The sequence below is a fragment of the Schistocerca gregaria genome, chromosome X, assembly GCF_023897955.1.
Source record: "Schistocerca gregaria isolate iqSchGreg1 chromosome X, iqSchGreg1.2, whole genome shotgun sequence".
Lineage (NCBI taxonomy): Eukaryota > Metazoa > Arthropoda > Insecta > Orthoptera > Acrididae > Schistocerca > Schistocerca gregaria.
The window spans coordinates 683,685,672-683,707,429 of NC_064931.1; the positions used below are offsets into that span (position 1 = coordinate 683,685,672).

General features: G+C 36.6%; 1 protein-coding gene across 1 annotated transcript in view; it reads right to left on the reverse strand.

Moving 5' to 3' along the window:
• Nucleotides 1-21,758, reverse strand: part of LOC126299346 (NACHT and WD repeat domain-containing protein 2) — a 287,406-nt gene that overhangs the window by 152,520 nt on the left and 113,128 nt on the right. The window contains exons 15-16 of the mRNA XM_049991201.1: nucleotides 16,509-16,614; nucleotides 3,472-3,644 (exon numbers count right to left, since the gene is read on the reverse strand). Of these exons, the coding sequence (XP_049847158.1) occupies nucleotides 3,472-3,644; nucleotides 16,509-16,614 (279 nt within the window). The remainder of the gene's footprint in view (nucleotides 1-3,471; nucleotides 3,645-16,508; nucleotides 16,615-21,758) is intronic.

Here is a 21,758-nt window from a genome sequence, read left to right on the forward strand (position 1 = left end):
AAAACCTGCCAAGTTCAAAAGTCATCGCAGTCGCTGTGCCATGTATGGATGCAAGGAATGCCAACTGAGATCAGACTTGCCAATCTAGACATTCAAAGCTACCTTGAAGTTTGTTACGATTTGAAGGGATATTTTTCTTATTCAGAGTTAGGTTGGCTGTGCTGTAGTGAATGTAAATGCAACAATGAAGCTCTTGCTGTCGATGTATTGTCAAAATATATGCCAGTAAGCATACTTCAGCTGATCAGTTAGATGTTTGTTGACATACTTGTGTGAGCATTTTGAAGGAAATAACGGATTTCTTGGACAGTTTAAATGTAGAAGCAGGTAGAAATGAAGTGGGAGTAATTGAAAAAGTAAGGATTTTCCAAGAAGTTGAACCCATCATTGTAGTTGCAAAAGCCCAGAACAAGACCAAGGGCAACGGTCTCTCCCGGAAAAGGAAGAGGCATCCTGATTAGTGAAAACGAGATGTTTCCAAAACAGAAGGGTAAGAACATGAAAAGTATTATTAACTCAATATTACACAATGAATACTGTGTTGAAACAAACTGTTATGACATACGTGGCAGTATTTGTGAAAGTTAATGGTAACTGGCATTTGCAGATTCAGAAAGCCAAAAATAAGGAACATGTTTATAAAAAGCAAAAACAAGAAAACTTCTCTAGTTTGTGGAGAGCCCTTCTACAACTTTGAAGTTGAAGATGGGAAGAGCATCCTGAAGATGGTAAAAAATATCAGCAAAGAAAATGGCCCAACACCCATCACAGCTGGTATAAAACTTACAGAAGCCAAACTCGGGGATGTCAAACAGCTTTAGGAGCTTCGCTTTGATGAAGACTGAGTGACCAACGACAAACTTGAATTCTACACCAAGGTGTTAGACAAGTAGGAAGGCACTCCAATATCGCTCCTGCCAGGGTCAACAATCTGTAGATGACAGAAGCAATTTTGAGTTGATGGGCAGTATTGATGTTGATGTCGCATAAAGAAATTTTCAGTTAATTTCATTTTCTAGAATCTTTTTGTCACTGTTTTACTTAGGATGCAATTTACCGCAAATTTTATTATTTTCTAAAATTTTGTTGATGTTTTACTCAGATGAAATTTGGAGCTTATTTTATTTTCTACAATATCTTGTGGTGTCAAAAACATAATGGTTTATTAAAAAAAACTGATGCTGAGCATTCTTATCTCCTCTCTTTTTGATGTTAAGTAAGTCAGTTTTTTGTGGCAAACTTAAGTCACATTTGATTTTTTATGTTCCAATCTTGTAGAATTTTCAGACTTCTCTTTGAAATAAAATGTATTCTGTTTATATCTACAATAATTAAATTCCACCTTCCTGCCATTCCTAACATATCATCAAATAGCGGATTTTGCAACCAAATGTTTGTTTTGGAATTGGATTGATACATTTGCAAAACCTGATAACTGCATAAATCGGGTGCAAAAACTGCTAACTCAGTATTTTATATAAGATTTTCACATGTAAAACTTAATCACAGATTTCAGCCATTGATATTGTGTAATAAATTTATTTTTTAAAAGAAATGAAGGTTTTAACTTTAATAGTTTGAATGGGACAAATTTTTCGTAATGATCTCAGTTTCATTTATTGTGCAGTTAGCAGCTTTTGCATCTGGGTTACTCTTTTATAGTTCTTTATTTAGTTGTTCAGTATTTTATTTCATCTGTTTGCCCAATTTTGTTTTGGATGTCTCCTCTGCACTTTGCATGTTCTTCTGTCTTCTAGCTGCTTTGTTGTATTGTTATCCCACACTTTAACTCTTATTTGTAATCCTAGTTCACAGACTTCCTTCCATCACAGTTGCTTCTTTTATTTTTCTAAATAAGGTTGCTTGCTCTGCTGCTCCTAGTATTGATATTATTATTTCTAGCTGCTTGTGGCTACTTGTTACTTTCAACCCATCATTGTATCCATTCAAAATCTACTATGTGGATGTTAAATCTTGCAGTGTGTACTTCAGCATCCCTATACAGACATTTTACTTTCTTTTTTTATGTGTCAGCTTCAGCTTCCTTTTTACTGGATAGTGGCCAAGGGCATATTCTCTCCTTCCATAATATGTAGACTTTGAGTCTCCTTGCAGGTATCATAAGTGATAGCAACATGGTCAAAATGGAGTCTGTCTAATGACTGTTTGGTTATTTTCATAGTTCTTTCTTAAGCTTCTTCTGCATGTTGGTTTCCTGAACTTCATGTTAATTCATCACCCAGTTCCACCAAGTTCTTGCCGTAAATGATTATACTAGTGTGCACAGTCAGTCATCAGTGATTGTAAGCAAACAGCTCCTTCCAGTCTGCTCTCTCAAGTCTGCTAGTCTCTGGAACCCTATGTACTATTTCTTCCTGGTTTTTTTCTCCATCATTGTATTCTTGTGACATTTCGTTGATTGCTCTTGCTTAGTGGTGCATGCACATTTAAAATTTTATACTTTTGCTCATGTTTCTAGTGGTGAGAGTTGTCATTCATGGTAAGTTAATGCTGAGTTTCACTATCATGTTGGTCAGCAAATTCTGTAATAAAATTTGTGTTACAAACATTTGTATCCCTTTTCAATTATATACTTTTGAACTGGTCTCCTTTAAAAACTCAGTATTCATCTGTTTACGATATACATTCGGCTATGTCTCTTGTACAGCTAAAATTTCAGTTTTCATTTCCCCATTATATTAAAGGTCTGGTGTGCAATGATTCTGGGCTTCAACAATACAAGGCCAGATTTTCTCATTGTACTTTTCATCTTTGTTGGCTTGTGACCTTCAGTAGGTAACTACAAAATCTTGCATTTCCTGCTACTACAGCTCGTTTTGCTAGACCAAAAGATCCAATGCTTATATAATTATCATATTACTGGTATAATTTCATATAATTACAATGATTTACCTAGTTCTGAAATTCATGTTTTTTACATATCATATATCGACGTATTCCTGTGTTAGCAGAACTTCATACAATAAGTAATCATTGCATCAGAAAAAACTGTGTCAATTTGGTCTTTTTTGGCTTTTCCATTTCCATAGCAAATTATGAGATCAGGAGCTCACAGTTTGTGATAGCCTGAGTAATAAAAAATTAAACTTGAATACATAAATTATTTGTTTAAATAAGTTAATTAAATCACTGAAGTTACAATGCATCCATTATAATACTCTTGGTAATTTAGACGTCAGAAAAATGTGGTTGTGGAATTAAAGTCACAGAAAAGATTCTTGTTTGAGAAAGTTCTCTGCCATAGGCCATGATGCACATTTAAAAAGCTTGCACAATGATAGCTGTCAAAACAGCTATGCATTGCAATTCCAGAGAATGGACTGATTTTCTATTAAATTCCATGTAGGGTAATCTGTGAACAAACACATAACCTGAATTCAATCAAATATCCACAATGAACATTCTACTATTTCAACAACCAGGTTGCACACCTGGTCCCCTATCTCTTACCTTGTTGCCTCTCTGTCTCCCACATTCACACAAGCATCTTCAAAATCACTGAGTACTGCTTGGAGAGGACATGAGGATAACTTTGCATGCAGCCACTCGTAGTTAAATAAGACATTTTCAAACAAATCCTGGAATCTTCTTGATCTAACCAGATGGAAAGGCAGTTCTCCAAACTGAAATACAGAATTACATTCATAAAGACTTTTGACATGCATGAGACTTCTACTAGAACAGATATTCCTGCAAAAACAATAGCCTTCCATATATCTTATGAAATGATATATTTCAGTAGTGTGTTTACATTTTGCGGCATGTAGTTGCAGCTGTAGTGGTTATAAAGCTAAGTACTGACAAAGTTACTTGTATGTTGTTATACAGTTATTAAATTTAATAGTTTTCAGTGGTGTTTCATGCTGTTTGTGGTGAAATAATGATTTAATAAACTTTTGGAAACATTCACTCTCTGTGTTTTTTAGAGTTTTCTGTGCATTGAAATCAGTTAGTAAATTTCCTGCTTTAGTTTTCAAGCTGACATTTCTTCTTGTTTCTAGTGAAATATCTCAGTAAAATTTTCATTCACTGTTTTAACTTCATTCCAGTGGCCACTTGAATTTTTAGTTTTAGCTAGTAATTTTGTAAAGTTTTGTTGCTATTGGTAGTAGTAGTAGTAGTAGTTTATTCATCCAGAGACAAAGTACATTGCATGGATTTTGTCAAAAAATACATAGTATATATATAGGGTGAACAATACTATACAAAATACAGATGTGCATAGTAGACTACATAACATCGGACCACATTGAAATAGCAAGTACAACTTTGATTTTTTTACATTGATGTATGAGAAAGACTTTTTACATAGAATACACAGTTGATATTTAGATATAACACATATAATTATAGCACTTTTGTACATATTATTTATTTAGATCATAGCAACAGTCAGATAAAAATTACTATTGGCACAGAGTACATAAATATAATTGTTTAGTATGAAGCTATTCCAGGTATTTTTTTACACTATAATAGCAGTTGGTCATTAAAAATTTGAATACTGCTTCTTTAAATGAAGACAATTTTTTTATTTCTTTTATCTTTACCGGTAGTTTGTTATACAAGCTGCTTCCTTGTATGTTTGTTTGTTTCTGCGCCAAAGCCTTGTTAACTCTTTTTATATGAATGTCATTGCACTTTCTTGTGTTGTAAGTATGTAGATCTGAGTTGGATTGGAAATTGTTAATATTTCTTCTTACATTAATTATACTTTTCTGTATATAGAGGCACAGTAGGGGTAGAATATTCAGCTGTTTAAATAATTGCTTTGAAGGAGTTAGCCTTGAACTGTTGGTAATTATTCTAACAGCTCGTTTTTGTAGAGTGAAGATGGTTTTGAGATTTTTCTTACTATGACCCCAGAAGGCGAGGCCATAGGTAATAGCAGAATGTATATAAGCAAAGTAAACAGTTCTGCTACATTCCCTACTACATACAAAGCTAATAACACATAAAGCAAAGCAAGCAGAGCTTAACTTATGCAAGAGATACAGGATATGGGATTTCCAGTCTAAATTTTCGTCTATATGTACACCTAAGAATTTTGTGGTAGAAACTCTCACAATTTCTTTATTTTGTATTCTGAGATGTAGATCAGAGTGTGACTTTGCTTTCCTGTAATGGATATAATTAGTTTTAGAGATATTTATGGTTAATTTGTTCACTTCAAACCAATTTTGCAAATATTCTATAACTCTGGTTGCAGATGTTGGCAATACCCAGTTTATGTCACTTACTACAATGTTTGTGTCATCTGCAAACAGGGTTATATGAGTACCATTTAGTGGAATCTTGATATCATTTATGTAAAGAAGAAATAGAAGAGGTCCTACAACACTCCCCTGTGGTACCCCAACTGGCACAGTCTGAATATCCGATCTGTAAACAATACTTTGGTTTTTACTGTTTGTTGTTGCAATTTCTACTACCTGTTTCATATTATGGAGATATGACTGAAACCACTTTTTTAGCTGCTCCTCGTATGCCGACATATTCTAATTTGTCTAGCAGGATATCATGTTGGACAGTATCAAATGCCTTTGAGAGGTCTAAATTAATTCCTATTGTACTGTTATTCTTGTCTAGCCCCGTTACAATATTTTCAATGAAATGGGTGATGCCTGACTCTGTACTCATTCCTTTGCGAAAGCCGTGTTGGTTTACAGACAATAGATTGAATTTCTCGAGGTAATTTGTAATTCTGTTTTTCATGACTGTCTCTATTACTTTTGAAAATACCGATAATAAAGCTATTGGTCTATAGTTTCCCACTTCATGTATATTGCCCTTTTTATACAATGGTTTTACTTTTGCAATTTTTAATCGTTGTGGAAAGACACCTTTTGAAAATGATATGTTTATGATGTGTGAGAGTGGGTCTGATATGATACTAGCACATCTCATCATGACTGAGCAAGGTATCTCGTCAATCCCTGAGGACATTTTATTCTTCATTGTTTTTATTATTCGATTAACTTCCAATTTGTTCGTGGGAGGTAGCAATAATGAATTAACTCTTTGTTCTTCTGGGATTGATGTTCTACTAATCTTAGAACAATTTTTACTGAGATTGATTGGACTATTTATGAAGTAGTCATTAATGTAATTTGCTAAAGTAAGGTTTCTGACTAGCACACCTTGATCATCTTTTAAAACAAAGTCATCTGGATTTCTAACATTTTTGCTTGGGCCTATTTCTTTTTTTACTACATTCCATATAGCTTTCGATTCTTTTGCTGACCCAGCAATTACACTGGCATTGTGCATTGTCTTGGCTTTTTGATCACCTTCCTGTAAATTTTCTTGTATGTCTTAACATAATCTGTGAAGTGTTCATCTTTGTTATCTTTTTTTGAGTTGACTGATATGTTTTAGTGTTTGACTAGATGCTCTAACAGCAGGTGTTATCCACTGGCTTGTGTTTCTAGGCATGACATTGATCTTTGTGAGCTTTTTTGGGAAACACATCTCAAATAGGGACACGAATGTACTAGAAAAAGCATTGAAAGATTCCTCGATTGTTGTTTGTGCAAAGACATCTTCCCAGGTTTCATTAGCTAACAACTGGATGAAAGTATTCACTTTTTCTGTATAGAAGTGCCTTTTGTATCCCCACTTATATTTTACTGCCTTGGGGATAGTGTAATTTATGTATGTTAATAGTGTATTGTGATCTGAAAGACCTAAGTTTACATTTAGTGGCTCAGTGATACCATTCTCCATATTTGTGAAAATATTGTATAAAAGAGAAGATGACAGTTCTGTTATTCTGGTGGCATCTGTAAAGAGTGGTTTCATGTGGAAGCTGCTGAGTATACTCAAAAGCTGTCTTTTTTCATCACTTTCAATTAACAGGTTAATATTAAAATCACCACATAAAAATAATTTCACTTCATTACTATAAAAAGTGTTTAATGCTGCTTCTATTTTTTTGAAGAATATGTTTTTGTCTCCCAGTGGAGATCTATATATAGCAATGACAACTAGTTTTTCACTCTTCTCCTCAGTTTTTAACTCTATGGCACATGATTCAAAATGTTTTTTCTATATTTAGATGGTCCAATTCTGTTTTCACTTTGAACTGCAGTCCTACTCTAGAGTAAATGCATACCCCACCATTTTTAAAAACACTTCGGCAATAATGTGATGCTAAATTAAACGTGCTTATATTTATGAGACTTAATCCACTAGCCTTGCACCAGTGTTCAGATAAACAAATACAAGAGACATCAGCAAGATTATTTAAAGCTACTTCTAGATCTAATACTTTGTTTCTGAGGCATTGAATATTCTGACACATTATCCTGACTGTTTTGCAAGTATTTTTTCTTTTGTCATTACCTGGTAATGTGCTGCTTTTTCCATAGTAGTTGTGACTTATCTGCAAATTTTCTTGCTCATTTGTCACAATCTTTTCCTTTTCTTTGTCTGAAGCCATAAAAAATCCTTATTTAGTGATGTCGATGTACCTTGTCTTTGACTCCTCCTTAGGCAGTGTTGTGTTGCTGCAACTGTTGTTGGTGGTTTTGTTGCTGCTGCTACTGTTGTTGTTGGTTCTGATGCTGCTGCTGTTGTTGCTGCTGCTGTTTCTGTGGACGGAGGTGGTGGTGGTGGTAGCAGTTGTGGTGCTGACAGGATTCTTCGTGCTGTTGCTGCCTTTGATTCTTTTATTGGCACTATTTCTGTTGATGGTGGATCTGTTGTTGTAGTATCTGTTGGTTTTGCTGTTGTTTCCGCTGAAGTTTAGTTGCAGTTACTGATTGTGGTTTGAGCATTTGTGGTAATTTTACTGCTGCTGATGGTGATGATTTTGTTGTTGCTGTTGCTTCTGTTGTTGTTGCTACTTGTGATGAACCTGCTGTTATTGATTTTTGTGGTGTTACTGTTACTGTCATTGATGGTGCTGCAGGTGTTTGCTGGTGCCTTTTTATTTCATCCAATACTTTTTGTGCTACAGTTTTCTTCCTTAGGCCATTCAAGTGAAGCCCATGAGAAGTGTGGAATCTCCGACCAATGCCACTATTATCAACAACACAAACATTTTCGAATTGACTGCATATACTGGAAAAACTCTCATTAGCAGCACTAATCTCTTTGTTCACACAAGACCAGCGTGGCAGATCATAGCGATGTGGGATGTTGACAAAGATAATGTTTCTATGAGACAAAAGAGCCAGATGCTTTTTCAATTCTGAGTAGGCTTTAGAGGTTTAGTTTTGGGTGTAGTAGTATTAATACAAGTAGTTGCTTTCTTAGTACACAGAAAATTTTGAGACCACTATTGTTACTATAAATAGTTCTACTGGTGTAACTGAACTTAGGTAACATAGACATATAGCTTTACCATGAGTGAGAAGTGTGGGCTCTGTTGTAGGTTTGTCAGTAGTGGGTTATGGTGAGGGATTTGTTCAAAGTATTTTCATTGGGGGGGGGGGGGGGGGGGGGGCAGGGATGCAGTGGGGAAGCCAGTTAGCATTCTACCGTAATCCTCTCCTGGAAATGCAGAATCTGTAGTACAAGTAACTTGACAGAGGAGCAGGAGCATAGGATCTGTGCCCTTCAGGTGCATTTACAATGCACAAAGGAGGAACCACATATTTAGAGGAGGGTGAAGGGTGGTGGGGAATGGGAACTTGCAGTTGGCAAGAAGGCAGCTAGGAGGAGGAGGTATTCAGACAGTTATACTTTGCGTATATGCAATAGGTTTGTCCAACTGTCAGAGTTGAGTGGTGAGGAGCCTCTTGTGGCTGTAGATGTAGGGAACATGCAGCAGTCCTCTGCAGTTGGGAGACCTAGGTCAGTTGCAGACATCTAACAGAAAGAAGGAGGTTCTGCTATTAGGTAATTTGCATGGCAGAGGTGTGGGATAGCAGTTGCAGGAAGTGTTGGGGAGTGAGTACCAGATCACCAGCATTGTGAAGCCTAGTCAAATGTTAGCTCTGGTGACTGACAGCATAGGGGAGTTATGTAGGAATTTTACAAAGGAGGATCAGGTAGTGATAGTGGGTCAAGCAGGGAATATTATGTAGGTGGTGACCTGGTAAAGATAGCTATTCAAACTGGTGACACTAATGTGCTTTTTGTGCAAATGTTTCAGCATCATGATCAGCCTCATCTTAATGCAGCTGTTAGGTGCATAAACATGGGGCTGGAGGGGGTGCTGGGCAGAGGGTATAGGTCACTTTTCACTGGTGCCAGTTGGGTCTATCAGTAGCTTGGGTTTCACTACGCATGGTCTGTCCTCAGTAGGTAAGTGAAGGGGTGTAGTGGATGGTGGTGATATCAATCATGGAAAAATTCCTGTAGTAGTTGGCGTTAGAGCTGCATCTTTTTTAGATTGAAGTCAGCTGATAGCTATACCTGCTTAAAGGAAGTCCCTCTAACTAAGGACTCACCCTCAGAGGATGCCACGTTTCCTAGTAGAGAAGGAATTAGTATATTTCATCAAAATATAGGAGGTATTAGAGATAAGATTAGTGAACTGCTTATAGATGTTGACTGAAATTATTAGTATGTTGGAGCACCACATAAGTAATTTGACAATTCAAAGCCTTCCTTTACCGGGACACAGATTAGCTGGCAGTTTTTTCAAGGAGTACCTTGTGGGGTGGGGGATTGGCTATGCACAAAAAAACAGTATTCCATTTGAGTCTACAGAGGTATCAAGGCACTGCACTGAACATATATTTGAATGTTGTGCAGGGGCAGTCGAATTTAGTGAAACTAAACTTCTAATTGTTGTTGTTTATGGGTCCCTCAACTCTGACTTCAGAGTATTTCTGCTCAAATTAGAGAGGGTTCTTGATTGTAGGAAGTACCAGAAATTAGTTACATGTCATGACTTCAACATAAATTTTGTATATGATGGTGCAAGAAAAAGGATGTTGGTAGATCGCCTAAATTTATACAATCTCATGCAGACTGTGTTTTTTTCCAACTAGGGTGCAGGGGAACAGCAGCACGGCCATAGCCAAAATTTTTATTCATTTTTCATTACTAATCACGTAGGCTGCGATGGGCGGGTCACATAGCCCAAATGGATGAGGGCAGAGCAGCGCACAGAGTACTGGTAGGGCACATAGAGGGAAAACATCCTGTGGGGAGACCAAGGTGTAGATGGGAAGTCAATGTGAAGGCTGATTTGAGGAGCCTAAGTATTGGAGGTGAATGGAAGGAAATAGCCCAAGACAGGGGCAGATGGCGAAAATATGTTGCTGCAGTAATTGACTCTTGAGTCCGGTATGACCAGTGAGTGTGTGTGTGTGTGTGTATTCTTCATTGCTAGATGGGCATTCTGTTAGTAAAAGGGTGAAGGGCCTTTCAGACCATGATGCACAAATTTTAACACTAAAAGGCTTTTGTACTTAGATAATGTCACATGTAATTACAAACTATGAAGTAAAGTTAATCCAACAGCAATAGTTTTTGAAACCCTGTAAGGAACAAGAGTGGCAGGATGTTTATAGTGCCGATAACATAGATGATAAATATAATGCTTACCTTAACACATTTCTCATGCTCTTTGAGAGTTGCTTTCCATTAGAACTTCTAAACAGGGTATTAGCAGTAATAGGTAGCCTGGATGGCTGACCAGTGGGATAAGGATATAAATGTTGCACATAGTGCGAATTATATCAAAATGTTAGAAGTAGTCACAATTATGCTACAGTAGCCCATTAGAAACTGTACTGTAAGATGCTTAAAAACATTATTAGGAAGGCAAAGCATATGTGGTATGCAAATAGAATAGCTAATTCATAGGATAAAATTAAGACCGTATGGTCAGTTGTGAAGGAAGTGTCTGGTCAACAGCACAAGATCAACAATATAAAGTCTGTTTGCAGTAAAAATATTTCTGTTACTGATAAATTAGATATATGTACAGTATTTAACAATCATTTACTGAGCATTGCTGGTGAATTAAATAAAAATTTAGCTTCTATAGGGAATCATATAACTCTCTTGGCAAATGCCTTTCTGAGATTGATGTCTGAAATACTCCTCTGTGATACAGACAAGGGAAAGGTTGAGTCAATAATTAAATCAATGAAGACTAAGGACTCTTGTGGTTATGATGGAGTACCTAGCAGAATATTAAAATATTATGCTGAACATGTTAGCCCTGCATTTAACCATATTTGTAATTTTTCCTTTAGGAATCATTAGTTTCCTGAATGATTACAGTAGTCAGTAGTAAATCCGCTTTATAAAAATGGAGAAAGGGATAATGTAGACATTTTCAGAACTATTCCTGTGCCATCAGTGTTTGGTAAAGTTATTGAAAAGGCTGTGTATGTAATGATAATTGATCATTTCATATCACAAAATTTGCTATCAAATGTACAGTTTGGCTTTAGAACTCATTTAACAAATCAAAATGCTACATTCTCTTTTCTCTGTGAGGTTTTGGATGGGTTAAGTAAAAGGTTTCGAATGCTAGGCATATTTTTTGATTTAACTAAGGTATTTGATTGTGTTGATCACAAAATATTGCTCCAGAAGTTGGACCAATGCAGAATACGGGGAGTAGCTCACAATCGGTTCACCTGTTACTTTAGCAACAGACAGCATATGGTCATTATTCACAATGTTGAGAATGGCTGTGACGTGGGGTCTGAGTGGGGTAAGGTCAAGTGGGGGGGGGGGGGGGGGGCGGGGTTGCCCCAGGGATCAGTGTTGGTGTCACTCCTGTTCCTTATTTATATAATTGATATGCCCTCTAGTATTACGGGTAACTCTAAAATATTTCTGTTTGCTGATGACAGTAGCCTGGTAGTAAAGGATGTTGTGTATACATTGGTTCAGTTTCAAATAGTGCAGTTCATAACCTAAGTTCATGGATTGTAGAAAATAAACTAATGATAATCACAGTAAGACTCAGTTATTATGGTTTATAACACACAATTCAACAAAACCTGACGTTTTAACATCTCAGAATGGGCATATGTTTAGTGCAACTGAACAGTTCAAATTTATAGGTGTTCAGATGCATAGTAAACTGTCATGGAAAGTCCACATTCAGGATCTCATTCACAGACTTAATGCTGCCGTATTCTATTCGAACAGTATATGAAGTGAGTTATCATTCGACACAAAAATTAGTCTACTTTGTTTATTTTCATTCGCTTATGTCACATGGTATTATATTCTGGGGCAACTCTTCCCATTCTAGAAGGATATTTTTGGCTCAGAAATGGGTGGTTTGCGCAATAAATGGTGAAAGTTCACGAACCTCTTGTCGACCACTGTTCACGAGTCTGAGTGTTTTGCCATTGGCCTCCCAATATATATATCCTTACTGTCATTTCTTGTTAACAATATTAGTTTATTCCCAAGAATGAATAGCTTTCACTCAGTTAATACTTGGCAGAAATTCAACCTGCATTTGGATCAGAGTTCCTTAACTCTTGTGCAGAAAGGTGTGCATTATACTGCTGCATCCATTTTTGATAAGCTACCACTCTAATTCAAAAATCTTACTAGTAATCCATGCACTCTCAAATCGAAACTATGGAGTTTCCCGATGTGTCACTCCCTCTATTCTGTCGAGGAGTTCCTTGAAAAATTAGGCTGATTTGTGTTATATTGTTGATTGCATTCACTTAAACTTATGGATTGACTTTTTTGGGGTTCATAAACATTTTATTTTTATCTGTTATTAGTTTTATGTTTTAATTTCATGTACTGACACGTTCCATGACCTTGGAGATTTGCTCCTCAGTTTGGTCCTATGGCGCTTGATGTATAAATAAATAAATAAATAACAGAAGGTGTAAAACTAATAACTCATCTTATAACTGAGGCCTTGACTTATTGATAGGCACATAAATGAGACTGGTAATGTTGTCAGCTTCCAGACATATCCCTCTTCAGAGCTTATAGAATACACATACACATACATACTTATATACAAATACTCTTGCGCAGCTGTACTGTCCCTGTCAACTATTTTGTGCTGGTGCTGCAGCTTCACTGGAATGAGGAGTTGTATCAAGTGGAGTGGGCAGAGGGACAAGGGAGGAAGTGGGAGGGATGGTCGTCTGAGAGGGAGAGGGAGTAGGCACACAGGATAGGCATGTTGCACCAGTGAGCTAGTTCTGGCTGCAGGCAATGTGAGTTGTGCACAGTGGATGTGACACGTAGCAGTGGATGGAGAGTGAGAGATATAACAGAAGAAAAGGGGGACTGTGGACAGGAGGTGTGGGTGCAGTATGAGAGGGGATAGGTTCATGGGGCAAGGACGGATGACCATGTGAGGATGGTGGTAGCAGATGCTGTGACTGGGGTTACAGAATCGAAAGCTATATTGTAAGGACAAGTCCCATCTACATAATTCAGAGAAGCTAGAGTTGAGAGTAAGGATCCATATAGTACAGGTTATGAAGCATCCATTGAAATGGAGCAGTGGTTTACACTACTAGATGGTCAACTCTGCTTGTGACCACAGTTTGGTGAGGGCATTCATTCAGGTGGACAGCTGGGTGGTGGTCATACCCAATGAAATACTGTGCAAAAGTTAATACTGAGTTAGTATATGATGTGACTGTTCACAGGTTGCCATGCCACTGATTTGAAGTTGAATGTAGTGGGTGGATGCATCTGATAGGTCTTGCATTTGGGTCTTTCACAATGATAAGTGGTCAAAGCCCTTGAAAAAGATATGGTTTAGTTGTCCCAGTCTGGGATGATATTAGGTGATGAGGAGGGTGCTCCTCTGCTGCTGGTTCATGGGGATGTTGAGAGGTTTATGTGCATATGTGGATACAGCACAGGAAATCTGTTTGCAAGCTGTGTTTGTGTGGTAATGTCTGCCTGTGAAGATGTCATTAAGACCTTCAGCACATTGGGTAAGGAACACTCATAACTATAGATGCACAATCCATGGATAGACAGACTATGTGGAAGGCACTTTTTAATCTGTAATGAATGACAACTATCAAACTGCTGGTATTGCCAGTGGTTAGTGGGCTTCAGATGTACAGAGTTACTGAAGAGGTGTGGTGGTGACACACTCGTCTGTGGAGGACCAAATGAAGTGCATGGGAGGGAAAATGTTGAGGCTGCAGGGAATGACAGGAGAGTGTGTTTTGCCCTTGGTCGAAATCATGAAGATATCATCAAAGAACCTGAATCAGACAAGGACCTAGACATTTTTGATGGTTTGGAAGGCTTCTTCTATATGGCTCACAAATAGGTTGGCATAGAAGGGTGTCATGTGGGTTACCTTGAGTATGCCACAAATTTCTTTGCTTATTTTGCTGACCGGTGTGGTCGAGTGGCTCTAGGCACTTCAGTCTGGAACCAAACAACTGCTATGGTCGCAGGTTTGAATCCTGCCTTGTGCATGGATATGTGTGATCTTCTTAGATTAGTTAGGTTTAAGTAGTTCTAAGTTCTAGGGGACTAATGACCTCAGATGTTAAGTCCCATAGTGCTCAGAGCCATTTGAACTATTTTTTGCTTATTTTCTTCTCAAAGCACAAATTTTTATGTGTAAAGATGTAATTTGTAATGTGTTGAAGGAATGAGGTGGTGGATCTGGAGCTGGTAGGACATTAGGAGAAGCAGTGCAGCAAGGCCATGGACATGGGATATTTTTGTGAGTAGAGAGGTGGTATCAGTAGTGACTGATTAGAGATGGAAGTGGTAATGGGGTGCGGATGGTAGAAAGGCAGTGAAAGAAGTGGTCCATGTCTTTGATATGGGAAGCTAGACTGTGGGTGGTTGTTTGGAAATGCTCATCAACAAGAGGCAAGATTCTTTCTTTGGGGATTTTTGAAAGAAAATAGAACGTGGATATGTGTGGACAGTTGGGATTAGGAGTGAGATGGATTCAAAGGAGAGATTCTGACTTGGACATAAGGAATTGACTATTAACTGGGGGTCACGTTGGACTTGTGGAATGGGATCAGTACACTAGAGCTTGTAGGTTGAAGAGGCAGACATTTGGTGAATACATTGTGTAAGTTAATCACTGCAATTCATGACAATAGGGATGGAGGCTTCATCAGCAAGAAGGATAATTAAATCATCGTCTTTCTTCAGGTTGTTAATGACTGTTCTTCCCTTCATTGGGAAGTTTATGTTCTTGGGAAAGGGCTTAAAGAAAGGAGAGTGAGACCAAACTGTAGGTAAGAAGTTTGTGGGGAAGGCAACCATGGGGCAACTAGGTGGGAGTGGAGGAAGTTCATGGTTGCACAGAAGTATGAACTGGGACAGGTAAGATTCATTGTTGGAGTTTGGTTACCTTTTGTTGGAGGGGTTGGTGGCAAAAAGTGTTTCAACTGTAGAAATTGTGAGAAGGAGAGTAGGCCTTTGGCAAGTCTATATCGCAGTCCTCCTGGCCTCAACTTCTCTTAGCCCCTGCACCACATTCATCTTTAACCATGCCTCATGACTCCAACCTTATGCATAATCCACTAATACCCTCTTCTCCATAGCCTATGCCTTCCACTGTTCTGTCTTTCCTTTCGAATTCACATCTTTACACCATCATTATTCCTGTCTTGTGGGTCGGTTGACACTTCCACCAATGTGTAAGCCACCATCCTCTTCCCTTCCTTATTACTCATTTGCCTCCTCTATTCTCCACAATTGCTCAACCAACCTGAGTTTCAATACTGACACATTTAGTCAGCTGGGGCACTGTGGCCACACACATTTACCCATATACCCATATGTGTGCATACAAATATGTTTTATGTTTTTTTTTTTTTTTTTTTTATATATTGGGCTCTGGAAGAGGATTCATCTGAAAGCTACCAATACTTTTATATCTGTCTCAGTCTTGCTTGTGTACCTTTTGTTAACTCAGCGTTTCAACTATACAGTGAATTGTTACAGTTATTGCTTGGATATTTATATTCTACCAAGGAATTTCCATTACCATATTGAAATGATATGGTATGAATATGCAAAACAATGCTGTCACTTAGTTGTTTTGCTGACAGGCAAAGATATCATTGTAACTGGTTCCTAATAAAAAGACTCTCCTCCTAGATAACATTACAAAGACAATTGAACCAATGACAAAAAAGTTCAGTATTTGACTGTAGGCTTTCCCAGCGTAAACTATTGATGAAGGTTGCTCGGGTCTCCAGTCGGGTGGTAGTGTTGATGTCTCATGATGTTTCGGGAATGTCAAGATTGATCAAAGTGAGATTCAAGTTCTGTCTCATTTTATACAGAGATCCTGATGGGTTCCATACACAAACTACATTTGAAATTGCTAAATGGCTTCACAGCTTTGATACATGAGTGAGTGAACTTCTGTGCATATTGTGGTAATTTGACTTCCTCCCTTGTCTTGCTGCTGTTTTTTCATAACTGTACTTCAGTAATCTTTGCAGTAATCCGTTGTCCTGGTCTTATCCCTTCCTTTTCAAAATTGAAATTCTCTGTAATAACTCATATACTATTAATAGTTTTCATTCTGTCTTCAATTAATACTTTTTGTGTGAGCAATAGGTAACTGGTTTACTTACCTTTCTTAAATTATAACGTGAAACATTCCCATCCTTTGAATAAAATACTAGAGGTTGAATAGGAACTTTCCTGTCAGCAGAACCTTCCTTCTCAGTGAGATTAAACCTGTAAGCAAAAAGAAGAAATACCATGCAGAAAACACTGCAGCAACACTTGACAGTAAAATTTTGACTGTGTGAAGTTGAGAAAGCAGCTTGCCTGAGCAACTTTATTGCAAATTTTGTTATTCCAGACCAACATAATCCTATCTTCTCCTATTTTGTGTGCATAAATCTTTTCTAAAACACCCATCACAAGTGTCTGAGTAATGTTACATGATAAACAAGTTAAAAATTTCTCTCAAAGTAACCTGCAACTTTTCTCTGAATGTGTTTCTTCTGAAGATCAAGGTAGTTGTACCTTGCTTATATTACGTCAACTTCTCTGCTCATCATATGCTTTGCTCTCGCATGCTTCATATACTTTCATCATATAGTTCCCAAATCTGTTAAATAACATATTACAACAATTATTTGTTCTGTCTGTGGATATAAGTGATAAATTTGAAGTCTGAGGTAATCATCACTTGCGCTGAAGTTACTGCATTTTAAATTTGTAGCTTCACCTGTAAAGTGAATCACTTTGGAATCTTCCTGTGATTTTCTATAACCATTTTAAAGGCTTCGTTTTCTTTCTGTGATTATAAGGCAGTTGAATAATTTTTGGTATTCAGTAAGGGCACAAAATGGTGCGTGCTTAGAAGAGGAACTATATATTTGCCTCCCATCCTATCTAATCATTTAGAAGTGAAAATCATGGTGAACAAAATGCTGTATATACTGCTCTTGGTCAATTACCATATGAACATGTTTCCACTGCAACCTTTTTTGAACATATATATTGTTAGACGAATTTTATTTCCACCACAACAGTAAAATTGACAGTTATTTTTAGAAATATTTAACACAGTATTGACACAGATAGATTTGACAGATTTAGAAAATGTGAGATATAGAAACAGATTAAGTTGAATGTTTCACAGTCAAATTTACAACTGGGGTCACTTTATTTTCTGCATATATTTATTGATGTCTATATGGTATTCAATATTTACATTTTATTTCCTTTCAGATAAATGATAATTAAAACCACATACAAAAAATGGCAAAATACTATAATACTGATAGCCCAGGGATATCTAATAATGTGGTCTCTTGTCATACCTTGTCTGTTATGCTGTTACAATTCCACAAAATTTATATTTGGAACAAGACAACTACAATCAAGGTATGACAGAAGTTCATTTGAACTGCAATAACTTATAAAACACATCAGCTTGATCTGTCTCTTGGAAAGGCAGGTCTGTCATAAGCCAAAACAAAGGGGGCATGATTAAGAAGTAACAGACACCTCATTAAAAAAATAAAAACTTAAATAACATTGTCCAAATGAACCACTTAGTAACGTGCTGTAAGAGCCTCATGTCAAAATGCAAAGTTATAGTGAAGGCCGAAACCCATAATACAACTGATGTTAACTGCTTCTCATCTAAGCTAACCTAACAAACTTGTTCTATTTTGTACACATTAACACTGCCTAACAAAAAAGTGCAACATCCAGAAGACATGATCAGTCATCCATGGAGTGATGCATTCTTGCCAAAGAGTGAGATTATAAATAGCTGGGCATGAATCAGGAGTTGTTAGTTACAGATCAGTAGCAGTTAGCTGAAGACCAGATGCACTTGAGTTTCAGTTATGGTTGGCCAAGAGCACAGACTTTGTAGAAGACCATGTGATATGTAACACACAGGAATACTATCAGAATTGTTGAAAACTGTATGTTATGACAAAAGAGAGAAATTATAAAGGTAAACAGCCCAGATTTTAGGACCATTTCCTTCATGCACTCAATGATTTGTGTCCTTGTGTTTTACAGAAACACAAGGCACCATTTTTTGATATTATAATGATACTGTACCTCCATGTTTAATAAAATTCTGCAGCTTCTCAGAGACTTACCACTTATAATTTACTTAACAAAATTTTAAACTTTGAATATTTCCTTTTAAAAATCCAAACATGGAAAATCTACTAAACATCATAATGTTTCGAAAATTTTGGGGTTCAGTATTATCAAAACAGAATTTTGAATTATTAGAAGATATAAATATTGTTGGATGTCTTGAAACTGTGTCATAATTAATAATTAATTATGGATATTTAAACTAAACTACCTACTTTCTCAGAAGCATGAACAACTGGTCTATTAAGTTAACTGGGTTGTCGGTCCTTAGGTTTCAATCTTGACACATGTATTTTTGTATGGCAATGACACTATGATGTCTTCGGTCCTGATAGCTTTTGAATTAATTAACTTTAAGTTAAAAAAATTACTCCACAGTGTTTGTTACTGGATAAAATGTATCTGCAGTATTAAGAATATTAAATCCTGTATCAAAGGTGAAAGTTGATAAATTTGTATGTAATTATGATACAGTCACAATTCTACTCTAGTTTGGAAAAGATAAGGACTAAAGTAACTTTCAGATGATGTGTCACTGCCATGAAATACAGCTCGATTCAACTTAGACCACACATAGTAAGAACTGCTCCAATATAGTACAGAAGGTAACTAAAAGAAATATACAATGGAGCAAACAGAAACGACACTTTAATTGAAAGAATAATCATCCTGACATCACCATGATTTATGATAGTCCCCTGGACATTACAGAAAGTGGGTGTGTGATTACCATGGATGGCAACGCATATGTTCTTGCATGTTGGCCACAAGGTCGGTAAGGAGTTCTTGTGGTAGGATATTCCCTACCTCTATTTGTACTGTTGACTACTGCTGGATGGTCACTGGTGCTGCAATACATTCCCAAATATATCCCACATGTGCTCAATGGAATTTAAGTCATCAGAATGGACAGGCCAGTCCATTTGCCAAATATCCTCTTGTTCTAAGAGGTCCTGCACCTGCACAGTTTGATGAAGTTAAGGCTGAATGCCAAGATGCACATGAAGAACAGTTACAGTGTCATTGCAACATTGCATTTATGGGATGCATTGGGGAGACTAACTGTGTTTATTCCATATCACAAATGACAATCCAGCAATCCAGGGGAATGGAATGCCCTACCATAATATATCTTCTTACTAACCTCATGGCCAACACAGGAGCACATTGCAGAGCATACATTTGTCATCTATGGTGACCATACACCCTATTAACAATCACAATACGCTTTTTGTAATGTCCATGTGATCATACAAATCTGGATGACTTCAGTGTAGTTATTGTCTTTTATTACAAGTGTCACTTCTGTTCATCTCACTGCATATTTCTTTTAGTTACTTTTGTCACTATAGTGTAGCAGTTCTTTCTATGTATGTTCCAGGTTTGATCAAGCTATAGTACTTGGCAGTGAAACATTATGCAAAATTTACTTCCATCCTTAAGTTTTGCACATAAATGTATATTTCTGATGACAAGATAATGAGGAGTTCATGTTAAATGACTGGATTGAACTTGCTTCGTTTTACACTGAATTCAGAAATTACATTGAGGATCTGTTATATACTTTCAGTGGCATCTACAGCAGCTCGTATAGGCCTAGAGAAGAATTACTTCTTGCTGTAGCAGAAGAGATGCAAGTATTAAATGAAAACAAGACCTGGACAACATTTGAATTAGATACAAACAATAAGGCTATTGACATTAAGTGGGTTTTTAAAGTGAAATACAATTATGCAGATAATATTAGTGGTTATAAAGCTAGACTATTTGCCCATTGTTGTTCTCAAAGACAAGGTTTAGGTTGTAATGAAACATATTCTCTATGGCAAAACTTTGAAAACATCACTTACTCTTTTAAATCACGAAAAATTGATTGCAAATCAAATGGATGTAAAAGGTATTTTTCTTCAAGGAAATTGAGATGATGAAATTTATGTAAAGGTAACAATAGGATTTACTGTAGCACCAGCTACTGCAGGTATGCTAAACAAAGTAATTTATGGTTTAAAGCAGACCTCAAAATCTTCAAATACATTGTTCAATAAGTTCGTTAAGGAACTACATTTTGTTCCAGGAAGTGCTGATAGGCATCTGTATACATACAGGAACCTAATCACAAAGGTTTACATTTTGTTATATGAACATAATATTATGATTTTATGTGAAGATTTCAAATCAGTTTGGAAACTTTCAACTATGGGATGTTTTTTGATTTATCCATGTAAAATTGTGTTGTAAACTTTAGTTGATAATTAGAACAGTTGTGAGGCTTATATTAAAGGAATGCAACAGGAAAAACAACCACTGGATTTAGAATATATTTTTGATTGATATTTACCGCACATGATGCAGAAATGGAAAAATCATGATCAATGTTATAAACATGTAAGAAACTTACTGATAATTCCTCTGGGTGTGATTTATTTTGAAACAAGGTTCCATACACAAGCTCACAAAAATTCTTACAAAACTGCTGGTGTGAGAGGGTACATGTGTGACTAAAATTGTGACTTCTGATGATGCAGGCAGTATAAAAGGTGACTTATGACACACAAATAGCCCATTAGTCTGTTATATATTTGTCATTGGTGATGGAGAGCCTCTGACTTTTTGTGTTCATTGAGTGTATATATATTTATTGGTGTAAAGTGTACCTAATGTATTGTTCTTGCTTTGGTGAATAAATTAATTAAAACTGAATTCATTGCTTGCAACCACCCTCTGCTACCAGTTTTTATTCTTAAATAAGTACGTAAAATACAATTATGCTTCCAAGATGAAACCATGATGATTTTTATTGTTGATAGTGATTTGTAGATGTATCTACCAGTGGCCACTACAGAACCAGTCTTTTCTGGATATCAGGCTTCTCCAGTACTTATAATAGATTTTATGTTTATTAAGGATGTAGAAATGACATGATATTTTTAGAAGCAAAATATGTTTCATACATTTTGAGATATACAGCCTGAAATGCATTGAAAAATTTCACCCAGACCTTTGATGACTTTGGACCACAATGCAAACACCATGTTTCTGGGTAATCGATCTGTTCTGGAATTGCATTTCTCAAGCATCAAGTGTGTCTGAATGTGTATTCAAAGGAAATATTATCCACCTGTTTTCAAAATGTATTTTATTATATGTTGTTGTTGTTGTGGTCTTCAGTCCTGAGACTGGTTTGATGCAGCTCTCCATGCTACTCTATCCTGTGCAATCTTCTTCATCTCCCAGTACCTACTGCA